General features: G+C 37.5%; 2 protein-coding genes and 1 long non-coding RNA gene across 4 annotated transcripts; all 3 read right to left on the minus strand.

Moving 5' to 3' along the window:
- Positions 1-270: 270 nt before the first annotated feature.
- Positions 271-1,971, minus strand: LOC136806178 (uncharacterized). 2 transcript variants are annotated; one of them, XR_010846529.1, is made up of 4 exons: positions 1,745-1,969; positions 1,419-1,484; positions 1,087-1,189; positions 271-504 (listed from the first exon to the last, which is right to left on the minus strand). It is a non-coding gene; the product is annotated as an uncharacterized lncRNA (long non-coding RNA). The 2 variants fall into 2 exon arrangements; XR_010846528.1 differs by lacking the exon at positions 271-504 and having other exon boundaries at positions 1,155-1,189; positions 1,745-1,971.
- A 1,914-nt stretch (positions 1,972-3,885) lies between these two features.
- LOC136806167 (uncharacterized) lies at positions 3,886-7,731 on the minus strand. Its single transcript, XM_067062728.1, has one exon. The coding sequence runs from the start codon at positions 7,729-7,731 to the stop codon at positions 3,886-3,888; it is 3,846 nt and encodes a 1,281-aa protein (XP_066918829.1).
- A 4,595-nt stretch (positions 7,732-12,326) lies between these two features.
- On the minus strand, positions 12,327-15,215 carry LOC136806177 (piggyBac transposable element-derived protein 4-like). Its single transcript, XM_067062740.1, has one exon. The coding sequence runs from the start codon at positions 15,137-15,139 to the stop codon at positions 12,467-12,469; it is 2,673 nt and encodes an 890-aa protein (XP_066918841.1). The 5' UTR covers positions 15,140-15,215; the 3' UTR covers positions 12,327-12,466.
- Between the last annotated feature and the right edge of the window lie 3,943 nt (positions 15,216-19,158).

The following is a 19,158-nucleotide window of genomic DNA, read 5'->3' on the forward strand; positions in this document are numbered from 1 at the left end:
CAAAGGAAAATTTTCACAATTATTATCTTTACACAAGGATGAAACATTAAGTTTAAAAGATTTCCAAATTGCAAATGTTAAGTTTCGATGTATCAAAATAGAGCTAAAAAGGAAGGAAGACACAAAGGTTACTTTTTAGTTTACATTTCATGTTACTGATCTATTTCATCTTTAGAAGAACTAAAAATTCATATTAAGATAAAGTAAATTTAATATTTAGATAATCTAAATTACAAGGTAAAAGAATAAAGAAAAAATACAAATGCTATGTATACAATGTATGAGGGCAAAGACTTAAGAGTATTAGTCAAATAAGTTAAACTTTGGTCAAACTTTCTTTATTAAAATTCCAAGATCAGTATCCTATTTCAAGCAACTTTTAGCTCTTGAACCAAACACTCAAAACATCAAAGAAATCAGTAACCGTCACTTGCCAAATAACTCGATTTCAGGATCATAAGTCAATCAGCTTTCTTCAAAAATCGTGTCAGTTCCTGGTGTTCCCTGAAGAAAAATTGAAAATCGCTAATAATATGGTCAAACTATCAAAAGTAAATAAGAATCTTATCACGAAATTAACCCAAGGGCTCTGACCTTGACGACCGACGGGGAAGTACCACTGGAGTTTGACAAGTTAATCCTATCAGATGTGAACTTTTGACAAAATTGGAACCCTGTCAGAACAAACAATTAAACGATCTCCCATTTTCACCTTGGAGTGGCAAAAATTAATAAAAGTAGCCGAAAATTATAAATTTTCTCATTTCCACCCTGAAAATTGTCCAAAATAATCAAAATAATCGACCCTATCAGAAACTCATCTTGAAAATTAGAAAATTTTGCACCCTGTTAGATATCTTCAGAGTATAAAAAAAGGGACCCTGCCCAGCAGAACGTCCCCATACCCAATTTTGACTAAGTGCCCCCCCCCCTCCGGGAAATTAACAAAACATTGGCTATAAAACAACAGTTTAGTAAAATCACTATATATACATTTGATCTCTAGTTTCGAGAGAAAAGGTTACCTTGTAAAGCAAATGGACTAGGAATAGTTGAAAAAATTTAATTGAATTCTGTGATAAATACCTTTCTCGTTTTGTCTGTCAGATCATGTAGTGTAGGATATCTGGATTTTTTCTTTAAGGTGCAGAGAGTTGTACAGTTTCAGTGCTTGATAAAGTCATTTAACCTGTATAAAAGTAAACAAAACTGATGTATATTGCTCCATCATTCATTCACAAATAAAGATAATCATTTTAATCATATCTCAGAATAGTAAAAAATTTAGAAGAAAGAGCTTTGCCAAAAACATTTCATTGCTCAAAAAATAACTTGAAATACCTACATATATAGCAAATTATCCAGCTTATAGTTCTTTTAAAAAAAGTAGCATACAGATAAGCAGATAATTCCCTTACCTTACCCTTGATTTACTTGACGAGAAATGGTTTCGTGGAGTTTAAGTTATGATACAGCATCACGACCTGTAGTGTAGAAAGACAAAAGAGTCAAACATTTTGACAACAAATGAACAGCAAAGGAAAACAACATTTACAAAAAAGTAAAAAAAAAGTAGAAAATATACCCCTGATCTGGGTGATTGACATGACAAATCGCAAAGGCAAATTAAAGAAACAAAAAAATCCTTAAATGAGTGTTGTCTGATCGACCCTTAGTTTAGGATAGATAGAAATAGAACTAACTAGACTGATTTGTTGATATAAATGGGTGAAGTAATACTTACACATCATGATTTTGTGGTTTAATTATGTTTCTTCTTTCCATTTTTCTTACACCAGACTCCAGATCAGCTTATCACTTCCACCACTCCAACTTTAACCCATTTAACACTCAAAGAAACCACAAAATTGAAAACTGGTTTTGAATGTTTTGATTTCGTAAAGCGAATCTGGCATCTGGTCAGGGGGTTACATTATTAAATTTTACTTAAGATACTCTCGAAAATATAACATAAACACCAAACAATTAGGTGTTCTTCGAATTAAAATTATTCGAGTGAATTTAAAACTAAACTGGAGTAATCTTCTAAAACATATTTACATCGTAAATATTGATATCATACGAATCATATTGGTTTTCTATTGACCCCCGGTTTAAGATCTATGCCGCCATTTTAGATTGGCGCTCTCATATTTCAAAAATTGTAAATTTAGTGAAATATGATATTTTCAAGAATTCCCATTTGATGGAAATCTCAATTTTTAAATTTAGCGAAAATTTAATGAAATATCATATTTCAAGAGAAAAATTTAATGAAATATCATATTTCAAGAGATTTTAACGACATGAAAATTTCATATTTTCAAAATATTGAAATATAGTAAATATCATCTTTCAAAGATGGAAATCCTTGAATTATCATATTTTTTCAATATATTTCAGATATTTACACGTTCGAAAGGTGGACTTTCAAAGTCCGCTTGAAATTCATTGAAATACCATTTTTTATATACATTTTTACTATATTTACAATTTGGGAAATCTATGATTTCGCCCAGTGTAATTCAGTCGCATCACCACTATCAGGTGTTTTAAATGAAGTAGGTTGTTTGGCAGGTTTGAAAGATGTTGTATGAGAGGTATGCAGTTCTTCGACGTTGTTGTAGATCCCTTTTTTCAAGTTACACAACGTATAACATTGCTTATCTGTTAGCAACGTCGCATACTCTCGCCAAAATTACAATTTTAATAAATTCATTTTCATCTGAAATGTGGCCTCGCCTCATTGGTATTTCACCACCGGATGTCATGACTTGTTCGACTTCATCCAGCTGGACGACACCTTGAACGTTGACATAATTGCCAACTGGCACTTCATTTACGACTTTTGACAGTGTGGTAATTTCAATCTGGTATTTGGGTTTGAAGCCCAACACTTCATGTTTGACTGACGTCTTCTCATAAATTTTGAGGGTGCCATCACTGTATGATTGTGTTATAAAGGTGTGCACCAATTTCTTTGCAAGCTCTTTGTAATTCATTAAGAATTCAAAACTGAAAAAAGAATACAAAAGAAAAAATAAATAACTAATAAATAACTTGAACAAAAAAATAAAGTCAAATTTGACACGCCTACTTTGTGAAAATCTAAGTTCTAGCAGCAATGTACAAAGAAAATTGATATTGATTGAAAGTCTAAGTCTAAGTTGAAAGTATAAGTCTGAGTTGAAAGTATAAGTCTATGAAAGTATAAGTCTAAGTTGAAAGAAAAATGTAAAATATAAGTCTATTTACCAGCATGCCAGGAAATGTAGTGGTGAGAATCCTAGACAAAATGAAGAGCTTGAATGAAGTATGCTTGAGAGCTTGAATTGAGATTTGATTTGAATTGAATACTGATTGATGTTCCCAACTTAGCTTAAGAGTTAACTGGAAGCCATCTTGAATTGAGTTGAGTTGAGTTCAGCTGAAAGTTGAGAGTGATGTTAACTCCTCAAAAGCTAGTTGACAACTGATGACAAAAAGCAAAGTGCTGGTTTTGTGTCAAAAAGCAAAGTGGACAAAAATTATAAAAAACAAAGTGGATATGTAATAAATTATGAATAAATCAATTATTTTTTGTGCATAAATTATATAAATTATTCTAAAATTGAATTGTATGTAAAATGCAGAACAAAACAAAGGACAAAGACCAGAACAAAGTGGACATGCAAGAAAACTTCCAAAATGTGTCTAGACCCTTAAAGAAAGCTCTGTCCACATGTGACAAAAAACAGAAAGACACTGAAAAACAAGGAAAACTTAAATTTGTATATTTTTGTAGATTTTGAATATAATAAAATAAAGCCAAGAAGAACACAAACATGAAATTTTGTATTTCACGAGTTTCTCAGTTTACACTGCCCGGCCGGCATATGCAAAATTTCAATTGTCGTCAATATCATTTAAGATCAACTCATTGTACAAATCCAACTCATCTACAGGATGAATCATTACCAAGCCACGCGCTGCTCTGTAGGTGGTACGATCGAAGTTTTCGGTTTCGTTCCGGTATTGGACTTCAACTCTGCGAATGCGACCATCCTTGCTTGTCTCAACGTTCTTTATTTTCCCGTATTGGTAGGTATTGCAAAGCAGGTTTTCTTGTTTCTTGAATAAAACGATATCACCAACTTTCAGATTGAATGAATTGTCAAACCATTTGGGTTGATGCATGAGTTTTGGTACGTGAACTGTTAACCATACTTCAAACCAGGCATTGAAAAGCTCCTGATTTTGCTTGAGAAATTTGTCGGGTTTAGTTGTGACTTCGACTGGAAAAGTTGGACTTCTGTCGTTGTTGCGTCCTAACAAAAGTCTGTTGGGGGTCAAGATGTCAGATACTTCAAATTCTGTATGTCCACGGAGAGCCAATGGTGCATCATTGATAGTGTTAGACAGCTGGCTGGCGACGGTTTCCCATTGGAGCACGGAGAAACGATACTTATCGAAGTTGATTTCAAGGGACTTCTTGATTTCCTGAATTTTTCGTTCCACCTTGCCGTGCATGTGATGGCCGGATACAGGACAGGTTTCAAATTCAACGAGAACATCTTGAAAAAGGCGGTTTTGGATATCTCGAAACGATAATTTGAGGGTTCCGCATCCCTTGACAAGTTGGCTTCCTTCGTCAGGTAGTAAGTACTTTGGGTATCCAACTTCACTGGCGAATCGTGTGAATGATAAGATGAATGCGGGCGTGCTATAATCATCCATGATTTTGATCTTGGTGGCGGATGTAGTTGTGCAGCAAAAGATTACCATCCATATTTTAATTGTAGTGCGTTTGTGAAAGTTTGAGTAAGATGTGAATGGTCCACACAAATCCACCTGAGTCGAAAAAAATGGAGGGGCGATGTTCAAATTGTGATTTGATATCGGTCCCATTTCCACATTGATCGTTTTTTTGGCAATGTACCGACACCTTTCACAGCGCCTTCGAATGAGCTTAACAAGGTCCCGACCATCAATGATGTATACAATTTGAAGTACATAACGAAGGACAGTTTCGACACCAGCATGCTTGGCAACTGGATGGTTCCAATGGACATGGTTGACAATGCTGAAGGCTATTGGAGAGTGCCTATCCACCAATGGGACAAAGAATGAAGTTGTGGTGAGATCGAGCATAATGCTAGTGAGTTTTCCGGTTGCTGTCATATTGTTTGTGGGTAGAATTCTGCCAGTATAGTATAGAATGCCATTCTTCATGGTTGAAATTCTTTCATACTTCCTTTTTGGTGAGAAGGCTTGTACTTCTTCTGTAGCCTTTGTAAAGAAGTATTTATGTGCTGATTCTTCAATTGGCTGTGAAGCGAAACGTGACAATCTTTTCTTTCGACATTTGAAGTGAGAGATGAATTGATAGGCTGTGCTCATGATTTTAAGTGATCTCTTCCAACCATACTTTATTGGATTGATACGGTATTCTGAAAATTCTGACCGTTGACTGATTGATGACAAGTGAATGGATGGTTGGATGTTGATTGGATCGATGATTGTGAGTATCTGCTCTTTCTTTGCAGATTTGAGTTCTTCATTTGTGAGCTTGACTTGATCGACAGATTTCGTTGGAAAGGTATCTTCTGGATCGCACATCCATTCAAACCCTTTGAACCAAGTTGAGTTTGCAGATACGTCAGAGATGGTTGTGCCACGTCTTGTGCCTATGTCTGCGATCATGTTTTCTGATGTGACAAATTTCCAAGATGATAGTTCTGTGAATCGATGGATTTCAGTAACTCGAGTTCGGACCCATGGCTTGAGTTGCTTTTCGATGCCGTTGATCCAAAAGAGAGTGATTTGACTGTCTGTTAATTTTAAACTGGATTTGAGGTGTGTGCCAAAAGCTCGTCTGACAACTTCTCCGGTATGCGCGTTAAGAGTTGCTGCAAGGAGTTCACCTCTTGGTTGAGTGGTTCCATCAGGAATGAGTCTTGAACGTGCGAAAACAAGTTGGCATGAAAACTTTCCACATCTTCGCTTGAAACGTGCATAAATTGCTACACAAGCAATGTTCTTTGAAGCATCTGCTGTGTCGATTGAATTGATTTCTAGGTTAATAGCATCTTCTGGTACAATTGCACGGTTGTACTTAATTGAGGAGATTTCTTCCATCATTTTGAAATGTGAATCCCATATTGGTCTCAAATTGTCTGGAATGCGATCGTCCCATCCAATACCAAGATCGACAAGTTGGTGGAGATCAAGTTTCATTGCGGCTGTCAGTGGTGTAATCTTTCCTGATATGTCATAGAGTTCAGCTACTTTTGAGACACAATGTCTTCGAGTCAATTTGGTTGGTACATTGTTGATCTTGACTGGTTTTTTGCCTCTGACCTTCTTGGCAAAATTGAGCTCGCTGACATCAAGAGAGACAACATCTTCCTCTGGGTACCATTTCATGCCTGCAACACCAATGCTTTCTCCATCTGATGTCAGGTCTGGTTTGGGTTTTTGGTGTGAGAAAGTGATTCCTTTAAGTGAGAAACCACCACGATTGACAACTATTTCTAACTCGTCGGCACGTTGAGTAGCCATTTGCATTGATTTTTCTCCTGATAGACAGTCGTCCACATAGATGTCTTTCATGATGATTGAAGCAACTTCTGGGTAATCTTGTGAGGACAGTTGTCCGGTTTCCCTCAGGGCTCGCTCGGATTGGTTTCCTGAAGATTTGACGCCATAAATAAGTGTTTTAATTACCTTCTCTTTTGGGATCTTTTTCTGGTCAAGGTTTTCTCCCCATATATAACGTTGTAAGCACCAATGATGTTCGCGAAGACGGACTGAATTATACATCTTCCTAATGTCGGTGTGGAAAGCTGTATGATGTAGCGACCATCGTATGAGAATCTCAACCAGTCGGTTCATGTTGTTTGTTCCCTTCGCAAGGATGTCGTTCAGACTGTATCCTGAATCAGTTGGTTGCGATGCATCAAATACAATTCTGCAGGGTGTTGATATGGAGTTTGGCTTCCATACCGCTCTCCACGGAATGAAATTGAGTACTTTAGTATTGGATAGCATATGTTGTTGTTGTGGTGTGAGGTTCTCTACGTAGTCAACGTATCCCATTGCTTGGAGTTTGGCTTCTGATGCGATGACATCTGCTTTGTCGGTTGGTTCTTTGTCTAACTTTCTCAATTGTTGGAAGTAGACTTTCAGTGCTTTATGTTTGTTGTTGGCCAGCTTGGTCTCTGGGTTGTGAAGGAGTGGTAAGTTTGCATGTGATACGCAATTCTTCAAATCGACTGAGACGGATTGGTTGATCAAGTGTTGTTCCACTTCTTCCTTCAAGCTGATTGATTGATTCACTTTTTTGCACTCTTTGCAGTCTCTGCAATGAACACAACGATACGTGATTTGACTACCAGAATTTTCGGCTTCTTCAAATATCTTGATATTTCTGGTGACATGTGCTGTTGGATGTTGGTCGATCTCTAGCATAAGGTCTTGTTGATGGTCTTTCTCTACCTTGACGTGAATCAGGTCGATATCTGGTAGGGTTGTAAGCTGCTGACTTGACAGTTGACGATGGGTTGCAAGGAACGCATTCATTTGATTTATTGCAAGGTGATGTTGGTTGATGACGTTGAAGGCACAATGAGGGCCCCCTACAACACCACGACTGCCATCGCTGTTCTTGAACAAAGAGCGGAAGATTGTTAAACCGGTCTTGAGTTGGAATACTTCTTTTGGATGATAGCGTTGATATTTGATACCAAGCATGATGTCTATTTCCCACCAACAGATGATGGGAGTGATGGCAGATCTTCTGGGTTGCATCCGGTTTGTCGATATGCATTGATGATGTCCTCCTCCACTTGTTTGAGTTGGTAAGTAGGGAAGGTTGAGGTGATCTTTGGAAGACAGAGTCCTTTAAGTTGTGCGTCATGACCGTCATGTAGTGGAATGTTGATTTTGTAGGAGCCAGAGCTGATTGTTTTTACATTGCCGACACCTCCTATTGGGATGTTGCCGCCACACTCCATCTTTGCTCTCTTCCCCAGACGTTTGACTGCACTCTGGGATATGACCATGTCGCTGCATCCTGAACCAAAAAATATCGTAAGCTGTTGGCCATCAACATTGATTGTTTGAAGAATGTAGATGGCGTCATTATCCTCCTCCTCAGTATCTGATGCTGATGGTTGTTTGGAATTACATCCTAGAGAGTTGAAGGAGAGAGATTTTGTATCAATGTGAAATGCAAGTTTGATGTCTTTAGAGAATTGTTGAAGTCTTGATTGTCGTAGAATACATCTTTCTTTGAAGTTTTGAAGGACTTGGTGGGATTCTGGAGTTGTAGCATGGTCTTGACAGATGAGAACATGCTTTTTGATGTCGTAGTCGTCATGGGATGGATGTGGACAGGTAAATTCGCGTTGACATCGTCCTTCTTGATGTTTACCTTTTGATTGTTGAGCGCCTGGAAACAGACACTGTGTGCAGTAACCCTTTTGGCGTAGGGTGCTGAATCGTTGAGATGGCTTCATTTGAACAAACTCTGGACAGGAGAAGTATTGTAGCAACTTGGAATTATTAGGACCATTGGTTTGGACGTGCCCCTTCTCACCGCAGATGAAGCACTTTGTTTGGATGATTGGAGATTTGTTGTCTGTAAGATGTGATGAGCTTCCACCACCTCCTGGTGATGTTTGTCTACCACTTCCTGAAGTCTTTCCATTTCCTGGTGTTTGTTTACCAGGGTTGATTGTTGTTGGTGATGAACAGTGTAGCATCTTGAGTTGTTGGATTGATATTTCTTTTTCTAGGAATTTGATGAATTCCTCCCAGATAGTTGATTGAGGAAGTGTTTTCCCTTCAAGAAAGGAAAACCATTTGGTTTGGCGGGTGTCATCCATAAGTTGATAAACATCCTCAAGTGTTTTTCCATAAAGAAGAAAGTTCTCAATTTGGTGTTTCTGAGCTAAGTTCATTGTATCTCTCATGAAGTTTAGCATTTTACTAAGTGACTCAATTTGTTTCTCAGGGTCACTTCTGACACGCCATAAACGAGTAGTGTTTTGAATATCAGACAGTTTCTTTGATAAAAGCAGTTTTGGGTCTCCGTACGATAACTTAAGTCTACGCCATATTTCTTCAATGTTGTCAACTCCCTTAACAAGGGTCAGGGCTGGCCCCTCAAGGTAATTGTTTTTGATGAGGTCAGGAAGATGAGCGGAAGGTGTTGATTTTGAATGCAATTTCTCAAAGTCACTTTTGAAGGAGTAAAAATCCGAAGATGAATCATACCCTTTGAATTTTGTTAGCTTAATGTTCAACTTTGAAGATTGGAATTTCTGCTCCTTGGCTATCTCTTGAACTTTGAGTGTTGATTCGAGCTTTGTGATGTAGGTAGATTTCAGTTTAGCGAGTGCATCGTACGACTTAGTAACAATATCAGTTTCATCCTTTTGAAAATGTTCACTTACAAGGAGTTTCTCCATATGCTTTGTCAGGTTGTTGATACTTTGTTGATGTGAAGAAAGATTACGTTCAGCAAGTACAAGTTCATCATAGCTAAATGCACTTGGATCCTCTTTAAAAACTGCCTCAAGTGAAGTAATAGTAGATTTTACCTCTTTCATTAAAAGGTCTGATAATGATTTGTTGCGTTGGGCGTTTTTCTCATCAGGGCGGACTTCTTTTCGACGAGCATTGACGCGTTGAATGACTGTCTGTGCATTATGGATAGTTTCATTGTAGGATTTAAGAAAGTTTTTCTCGTATTCTTCTGTTCCGATAGATTGAAGTATTTCATTATGTAGTACTTTCAGGCGGTTGCGCATTGTTTTCACTTCCTTAAAGAGTTGTTCCAGTTCACTGTACGTCATAAACTCAATGTCATAATCTGTACCGATATCAGCAATTTCACTAGAGAGAACATTCTGTTCAATTGAAATGTTTTTAATATCGTTTTCCATAATTTGGTCTTTGATTGTTAAACCTCGGACAAGTTGTGAAAGATTTGCATCAACTGATTGTGTAGAGGTATCACTCTCGTATAAACTTTGATATAAGTTGAACGTTTGCTCTAATGTTGATATATCAGCATCTGATTCATCGCTTGATGATGCTTGACTGGTTGTTTCAGGTGGCAATCGTATGCCTTGAGTGCCAAACGATTTATAATTGATGGGTTTGTTTGCAGCCGCACGTGTGCTTCGACGCATGTAGCTGTTGGTGTGCTGTTTTGAATGTTATAAAGGTGTGCACCAATTTCTTTGCAAGCTCTTTGTAATTCATTAAGAATTCAAAACTGAAAAAAGAATACAAAAGAAAAAATAAATAACTAATAAATAACTTGAACAAAAAAATAAAGTCAAATTTGACACGCCTACTTTGTGAAAATCTAAGTTCTAGCAGCAATGTACAAAGAAAATTGATATTGATTGAAAGTCTAAGTCTAAGTTGAAAGTATAAGTCTGAGTTGAAAGTATAAGTCTATGAAAGTATAAGTCTAAGTTGAAAGAAAAATGTAAAATATAAGTCTATTTACCAGCATGCCAGGAAATGTAGTGGTGAGAATCCTAGACAAAATGAAGAGCTTGAATGAAGTATGCTTGAGAGCTTGAATTGAGATTTGATTTGAATTGAATACTGATTGATGTTCCCAACTTAGCTTAAGAGTTAACTGGAAGCCATCTTGAATTGAGTTGAGTTGAGTTCAGTTGAAAGTTGAGAGTGATGTTAACTCCTCAAAAGCTAGTTGACAACTGATGACAAAAAGCAAAGTGCTGGTTTTGTGTCAAAAAGCAAAGTGGACAAAAATTATAAAAAACAAAGTGGATATGTAATAAATTATGAATAAATCAATTATTTTTTGTGCATAAATTATATAAATTATTCTAAAATTGAATTGTATGTAAAATGCAGAACAAAACAAAGGACAAAGACCAGAACAAAGTGGACATGCAAGAAAACCAAAATGTGTCTAGACCCTTAAAGAAAGCTCTGTCCACATGTGAAAAAAAACAGAAAGACACTGAAAAACAAGGAAAACTTAAATTTGTATATTTTTGTAGATTTTGAATATAATAAAATAAAGCCAAGAAGAACACAAACATGAAATTTTGTATTTCACGAGTTTCTCAGTTTACAGATTGGGCTTGGCTGATGCTAACTCCTGTTCCGATGGCTTCAGCCTCCTCAAACAACCTCCTTTTTCTGGGGGCATGACAGACTGCTTTAACGACAGTCCCTTCTTCCACTTCCACATTCAAATTGAAATAAGGTTTTGAATTCTTTGATGTGCAGACAGGTGACATATTCATGATGTAGCCCTTGACTGATACGTCTAAAAAAATTGAACAGGACTTACAATTTTGACAGGATACTAACATTAGTTTTTTGAAAAATTGAATCAAATTCCAGGCCCTGCCAATTGGTAGGTTATCGATAATTTTGTTCAAATTGATAGGTAATTGATGGATTGATTAACGATTGGTTCTGAGTATCGATTATGATTATTACTTATCGATTGGAACCAATTATTGCTTTGATTGGTAACAAAAAAAAAATGGAAATAATCCTGATTATCAATTACCTATCGATTATCAGAATCAATTGATAATATCAATCCATCGATTACTTTTCGTTTAGAACCAATTATCGATAACCTACCGATTGGTAGGGCCTGGAAAAGTAGTCGCCTCTCAAGCGGTGGCCTCCCAACAATTTTGACAAAAAATGGAATATAGCCCTGCACTGAATAATCAACTCCTTCCTTAAGATAAGTGGAATTTTGGGAAAAAATGTCTCTTGTACTGTATCAAAATACTATTTCTAAGTTTAATGTGACAAAATGACAAAAAATTAACCCTTCAAAAGAACAAAATATTAATTAAACTTAAGTGGCACGTCTGCCTCATAGCCTTTTTAGACCAAGTGACCTCTCATTGGGCACGTAGATAATTTCTGCGAGACCCCTTACACAGCACTAAGGTGACACCACTCCAATGGGGCCATTTCAGAAATGTGTAGGTTTAACCCTTTCACGTCTAAGTTTTTAACACCTAGAACACGAAGTCTAAAATAGCGATTTTTGGGTAGTCTCATTCTTTTGCAAATAACTCAAAAACTACTGGGTCTTTGTTGTTCAAATTTTCACCCTTTTTTCATAACATAATTTCCAACTAAAAAATAAAAAAATAAAAAGTATAAATATATTTGCCTTAGTCACGTGATTCAAAATGGCGGATTTTTTTTTCTTCAAAAAACAGAAAATTTGACTTTGAAATTTTATTAAAAAATTTCTACACTACAGAATTTCTTCAAATTCAGATATGTTTGAGTATATAATGTATTGAACAAATGCTGAAAATTTCAAGTAAAAACTGTGGCCCAATCAAAAGTTATGACTTTTTTATCCAATCGGTTATTTTGCATAAAATCTGTCCGCTATAATATATACAATGCTAAAGAACAATATCAACAAGTCAACTCATATAAAGAGATAAAGTCATTTAGAATAGTCAAGTTTTGTATGAAAAGCTTTAAAGCATTCCTCTGGATGCAATCCAGGCTGTCCAGGACAGTCAGGGCAAAGGTACGTTGTTTTTACAGGACCGCCTGATGCTGTCCATATTTTGCGGGCTCGACAAACGCGACATTCCTTTGTTGGGTGCTTATCTTTGGTTCCTTCTGTTGGCTTCTTTGTGGCAGGGAAGTGTCTTTCTGTAAGTCTCTTATGATGATCAACTGGAATCCTATCAAGTACAATCGGTTGTGCTAGTGAGCTGTACCCACTAATAATTTCATGTAAGAATTCAAGAAACGACTCATTGGAACCTGTGTGAAATTTGTAAACTTTATGCGCGTTCAAGGCAGCTTGCGTCAAAAGCCGTATTGCTAGCTTGCGGTACCATTTATATGTTTTGCGAATGGTCTGAACACCGTGAAGTTGCTGGTCAACCATATCTACACCTCCCATGTGACTGTTATAACTGATAATTGCTTGAGGTTTGTAAACAGGCTCTCCGGTAGGGTTATACGCATCGATTTGAATCATTTGAGGCTGATGGGTAGTCGATAAAAGATAAACAACTTTAGGTTTTTTGTTGGCCTTATCCTTGATGGCACGATATTTAACAGCTATCATTTTTCTCTCATTACATTTTAAAAACGTACCCTTTCCTTTCTCCAAGTTTTCTTGAACGATGCCCTTTGAATAATTCTTTCTATTATTCTTTATCGTACCACATAAGTGGGTTTGATTAGCGAGAAAATGCTTTGCCAAAAATGGGCTGGTATAATAATTATCTTTATATAATACATGTCCATTTCCAAGATAGTTCTCCATCAAGACAGAAGGTACACGTTCAGATGAAGGGAAAGTAGAGTAAGGATCATCATCGTCAAACATGCCTTTGCCGCTGTACACAAGGAAAACTAACGTAATGCCGGTCGAAGTGCAAAGCTCATATAACTTTATTCCGAATCTTGCACGTTTGGTACGAATATACTGTTTGAATTTGAGCCTGCCTTTGAATAATACTAAAGATTCATCCACACTCAATTCTTTTCCTGGACTGTAAACCTGACGGAATCGTTCGCGTAACATATCTATCAAAGGTCTCACTTTATGAAGACGGTCGATGTTATTTATATCCAGCGTAGCATTGTCATTGAAGTGTAAAAACTTGAGAATCAGACGAAACCTGTCTCTCTTCATGACTTGAGAAAAAATAGGTGTTGCATAATAAGAATCTGTGGACCAGTACATCTCAATACTTGGTTTATGCACTATTCCCATTAGAAACAAAAGACCAACAAACTGTTTCATTTCAGGTATAGTCACAGGGCGCCAAAGACGCAGGTAAGAGTTATCAGGGTTTACACCTTCCTGTTGTAGATATTGTTCCGCAAACCTGTTTGTTTCATTCACCATCAACTCATAGATTTCATTAGTAAGATATAAGTTCATAAAATCCATTCTAGTAGGGTTAGCTGGAAGGCGAATTAGTAATCCTTCATTTTCATTGAACGGGAAGTCCTCTAAAACCTGTTCTGCATTGTTTTCAATTTTTTCCCAAGTAAATTCTGTTGGGGGTTGGTTTTGGTTTACTGGTTGTGCCTCCTGATTCTGATCTTGGTTGACCACGGGATTAGCTTGCGCACCACGACCTCCTCGTTGGCGACGCACACCACGACCTCCTCGTTGGCGACGCACACCACGACCTCCTCTTTGACGACGAACATTAGGTTGGCCACGTACAGCAACCACTTCATCCAAGTTATGGTCATCCTCTGGTTGTTCTACATCATGATTTTCTTGTGGCATTAGAACACGTCCACGATGCTGACGACGGATTCCACGTCCACGTCCACGTCCACGCCCACGTCCACGGACACCACGAGCCCCACGTACAGGAAGGTCCTGTCCTACATCATCTAATTGATTTGGTTCCTGGTTGTCGTTAGGAGGCTGATGTCTGAGATTATAACGTGCTATTCTAGCTAGGGGTCTGTCATCTTCAGATGATGACGGTTCAACTTCCGAAGCAGTAGGGGGTATTGGTATATTGCGTACATTACGATCACCATGTCTAAGGCCGCCACGTCGTCCTCCAAGACCAGCTCTTCTACCTCTACCTCTTCCTCTATTACGTATAAAGTCTGTGAGTTCATTGTCATCTGCTAGAGATGAATTAGATGAGCTTGAACTTTCATTTGAATTACTATTATCATAACTGGTTGATGTACCTGATGAAGCAACGTTATCAATGTTCGTATTGTCATTGCTTGCAACACTTCCAACAACAGATTCCTCTGACTCGCTGTATGTATAATTGTCTGTGTTATTTTCTGCTTCAATAAAAGACAGATTGGGAGTAGCAAGAGAATGATTGCCATCTTCTAAAGCTATCTCTAATTGCTGTTCATCATCAAGGTTAGTTGAGTTTACAGGGTCATTCCCCGGCAGTGGGTCATTGTCCCCTGGATCTGGGTCAAAATGAAGATGATTGGTACCATTTTGAGGTACTTCTAAGTTCTCTTCATCTTCTGAATCATATTCCCAATCACTTTCTGGGTCAGGATTATCCCAATCTTCATCTCCTAACACAATATCATTATCACTATCATGCAAAACAAAGTTCAGGATCTCGTCCATATCACTGATCATTTTCGCCATTTTGAATTTTGATATCTCAGCAACAAGTGGGCGAAATCGAAAGCGGTTTTTTTTGCCGTGACCGAAATTTGATCTTTTTTCTAATTTTCAAAGATTCAAAGCGGCTAAAACGCTAGAAACACCGCAAATTACGATTTTTTGAAGCACCAGCCCTACTGGTGGCCCGAGATTAGAGCCCACCTCAAACCCCCAGTACAGCGGGTGGCACGTAGCGAAAGGGAAAGACCATAGCAACACTTCCCATAAAGACAAATATTTAAAGTAAATATGTTAAGTATGTTAAAGTAGATATGTTACAAACTGTCGCGTGTTTAACTCTTTCGACTTTGATAGCGACCACCGTCTTGTTGTTGCACACCTTTGTACACCAACATCAAAGAAAGCAAGATACATCAACCGAACCCATACCAAACGTCAAAAGAGAATCGATTTCGAAGCAGTCACCCCAGTAATGACTGGACTTTTCAAAGATGATGTCTCACGAAAGCTTAACTCTAATGACGTTCTTAACTCAGAGTCTAACGATTTTCTAAACGAAAAACTTGTAAACACGATCAAAGAATCTGCCAATATCTACTTTCCTACAATGACATCTGAATCTCAACCACCTCCATGGAAAACAGATGCCAAACTCCAAGAACTTTTCCAAACAAAATCTGAGCTTTCATCTAAAAATGTTAATCCTGAGGATATCAAGCGAATCCGTAAAAAGATTCGACTACGAGCTCGTCAACTCAAAAACGAACACTTCAGGCTTGAAGCTGAGAAAATGAACACTTTTGTTATTAACAAGCAGATCGAAAAGCTATTCCATCGTGCCAAAAGACAGGAAACTACCCTCAAACCAACAAACAATGCTTGCCCAACCGATAAACTCTTAGAACACTTTAAGAAACATTTCAACCCTACTGACCCATCAATTGATACGTCACCTGAGGAAATAAATCAGACACCTCCGAAATTTGTTAAGGAACTTTCTTTCTGACAGTACTGTCATCAACGACCTCCCACCTACAGCCGATGAAATAGAAAAGCACATCCGTCTCCTCAAAAATAATAAAGCAAGCAATGACGTTGAAGCAGAGCTACTGAAGAAATGTTCACATCCGATAATGATTCAAGTAATCCAAAGAATCACCAACAACTTGTGGGAAAATCTAGATTTACCGAACGCTTGGGGTAACTCCCATCTCAGAACACTCTGGAAAGGAAAAGGCTCAAAAAAGGACGCATCAAAGTATCGGGGTCTTAGTATCGGATCTACTATCTGTAAGCTCGTTGTCAATATCATCTTATTCCGACTCCGCGAATGGTACGAATGTCAACTAACCGACGAACAGAACGGGTTCCATCCAAACCGTGGCACTACTGATGGGATTTACACAGTAAAGAGAATACACCAAATCAGTCATCGAAAACAACAGCCGTTGTATCTATTATTTGTCGATCTCTCAGCCGCCTTCGATCATATACCCCGTAAATGGCTGTTTGATACAATTTGTCTTCGTTTCACCGACAAAAAGTCACCGATTATGATCAAGATATTGGAAAAACTTTATCAACACACCTCTCTAACCTATGAAGGAGATTTATTCCAAACATCTTCTGGAGTCCGCCAGGGTGGACCAGAAAGCCCGTTTTTGTTCAACTTATATCTCGATTTCGTCATGCGTCTGATACTCGAGAAATCTCACTTAAATGATGATATCAAGTTCTTTGATCACAAATACCAAATCAGCACTAGCTCTCTTTCGCGAGCAGAGAGATTATCGACTCGTAAAAAGAACATTAATCTCTCAAACTTATCAATATTACCCTGGAGCGGTTACGCCGACGATTTAGTCTTATTCTTGAAAGATCAAGAGAGTTTACAAATTGCAACAATTCTTCTTGATAATGGTTTCGTCAAGTTCGGTCTATCTGTCAATGCTCAAAAGACAGAGACGATGATTCTCAATTATCCAGTAGATTCTCCATATGCAAACTCAATTGTCGAATTAAACGAATGCCATCTAGCCAATGTTTCTGAATTCAAATACCTGGGAGCCTATCTCGATTGTAACCAGCCGAACACTGGTGAAAAGGAGATAAACCACCGCATCCAGCTTGCTAACATTAAATTTCAACAAATGTCAAATTTAATTCAGAATCTTCGAATTAATCTGAAAACTCGCATTCTTTTCCTGAACAGCTTTGTGCGGAGTAGGCTAGTATACGCCTGTCAGAACTGGAATCTGACCCAACAACAATTTGACCGTTTGGATGTTGTGTATCGAAAACTCCTCCGTCGAATGATTCGTGGTGGATTCAGATTTGTGAAAGAGTAACAAAGCATCAGGGGCCGTGATGAAAGGTGAAATTCTCCTAACTAAATGAATATTACCCAGAATTCACAATTGCGCCTTTACCACCCAGGGCTACCCCCAGGGGACAAAATGGCGGAAAATTGAAAAGTGTAAGTAGGGCTTTAATTTCGGAAAATGGTTTTGGCCGGCTGCTGGGCTACTGCTGGGCGCGATCGGGATAAGAACCTGTATTTTATAAAGGATGAGAAAAATGATATAAAACCGAAATGATAAGAATTCGGGGGGGGGGGTGCTGGTGGCAATCGATTTGGAAACAACGTGCCGCCCAAAATATCGTCCTCTTAAAATCGGACTTTTACTGTGCAGCAAAAAATTGAAAAAATTTTTTCGTTGTTCTAAATAAAACTTGTAATCATTTTCGATAAAACTTGTAATCATTTTCGTTTCAAGACGTTTATTATAATGCCTGTCGGAAACAAATAAAAAGATGTTGCAGTGGTATTGCTGCCTCGACTGAGAAAGAGAAAATTATTCACACACCTTTTTGAATTTTATTTGAATTGCGTCATGGTCTGAATAATAGATACTTTGTACCAGCGTGGTTATCTCGAATTCTCTAAATAGATCATTATGGATATAGACATGATCGATTAATGAGCCAGAAATATGAGTCGGCTCTTGAACAATCATCTGATAGTCTTGGTCTAAGTAAGCTTTTATGAAATCACTTTCATCACTCAAATAGTTCTTGTTGAAATCTCCTAGGATAATATGAGTCATTTCAACTGCATCTCGTAAATGTTGAATTTTGTACAAAAAATTACGATTATCAAGATTCTGTTGGCGATAAAGGAGTATCACCGAGAGAGGAAATTCTATCAAAGAATGTCTAAATTTGTATATGGTTGCACCAGGTATGTCGTAAGCATCGATTAACTCGAATGGATTTTTGTATGCAGCTGCTGTACTTGAATATATGTGCCCATCTGAATTATTTGTATGTAATAAAAGAGGTGATAATGTGTTTTCAATCTCTGTCGTGTTGGTGTCGTAGGCCAGTTGAGTCTCTGTCATGAAAAGTAAATTTCCTTCAAATAATGATGCGTCATTTTTAATATCGATTGCGTGTTTCTTCAAAGATCTTACGTTTAACAAAGAAAGTTTAAACTCATTGTCGTTAATTTCTTTATCACATTTTGTTTCTAAACACAAATTTTCTCTCATATGGTTGTATTCCTCTGTGGCTCTAGAATCACATCTTATTTCTTTTGATTTAAAAGATCCCGTTAAGTAAAGGCACTGCAAGGTAGTAACTCTACTCAATGCGACGTAAACCTGACCAACCTTAAAACATTTTTGCTTATTTTATTCATATCGAAACTAAAGACAATTTTAGAAAACGTTTGTCCTTGAACTTTATGTACAGTACATGCCCATGCTAACTTCAATGGAAATTGAATGCGTTTTACTGAAGGACGATGCTTATTTGGCTCAAGCCCAAATTCTTTTTCTATTTTTTCTATTGACACTAAATTATTCATACGTCCATAACTATCACTATTTTTCGCTTTCATTCCAATATCGTCTTCATCCATTTTTAAATAAATACGCGTCACTTTTCTTTCGTTGTCAAGCTTTACATATTCGACAGTGCCCATTTGTCCATTGCAAAGTTTATCCTCGACGTCAATATTTGACGTTATCATTACTTTG

The sequence above is a fragment of the Clytia hemisphaerica genome, unplaced genomic scaffold, assembly GCF_902728285.1.
Source record: "Clytia hemisphaerica strain Z4C2 unplaced genomic scaffold, Clytia hemisphaerica genome assembly, whole genome shotgun sequence".
Taxonomy (NCBI): Eukaryota; Metazoa; Cnidaria; class Hydrozoa; order Leptothecata; family Clytiidae; genus Clytia; species Clytia hemisphaerica.

Excerpts from the sequence above, each read along its gene's own strand:
- LOC136806167 (XM_067062728.1), bottom strand. The coding sequence starts at position 7,731 with ATGCTTGGTATCAAATATCAACGCTATCATCCAAAAGAAGTATTCCAA.
- LOC136806177 (XM_067062740.1), bottom strand. The coding sequence starts at position 15,139 with ATGGCGAAAATGATCAGTGATATGGACGAGATCCTGAACTTTGTTTTG.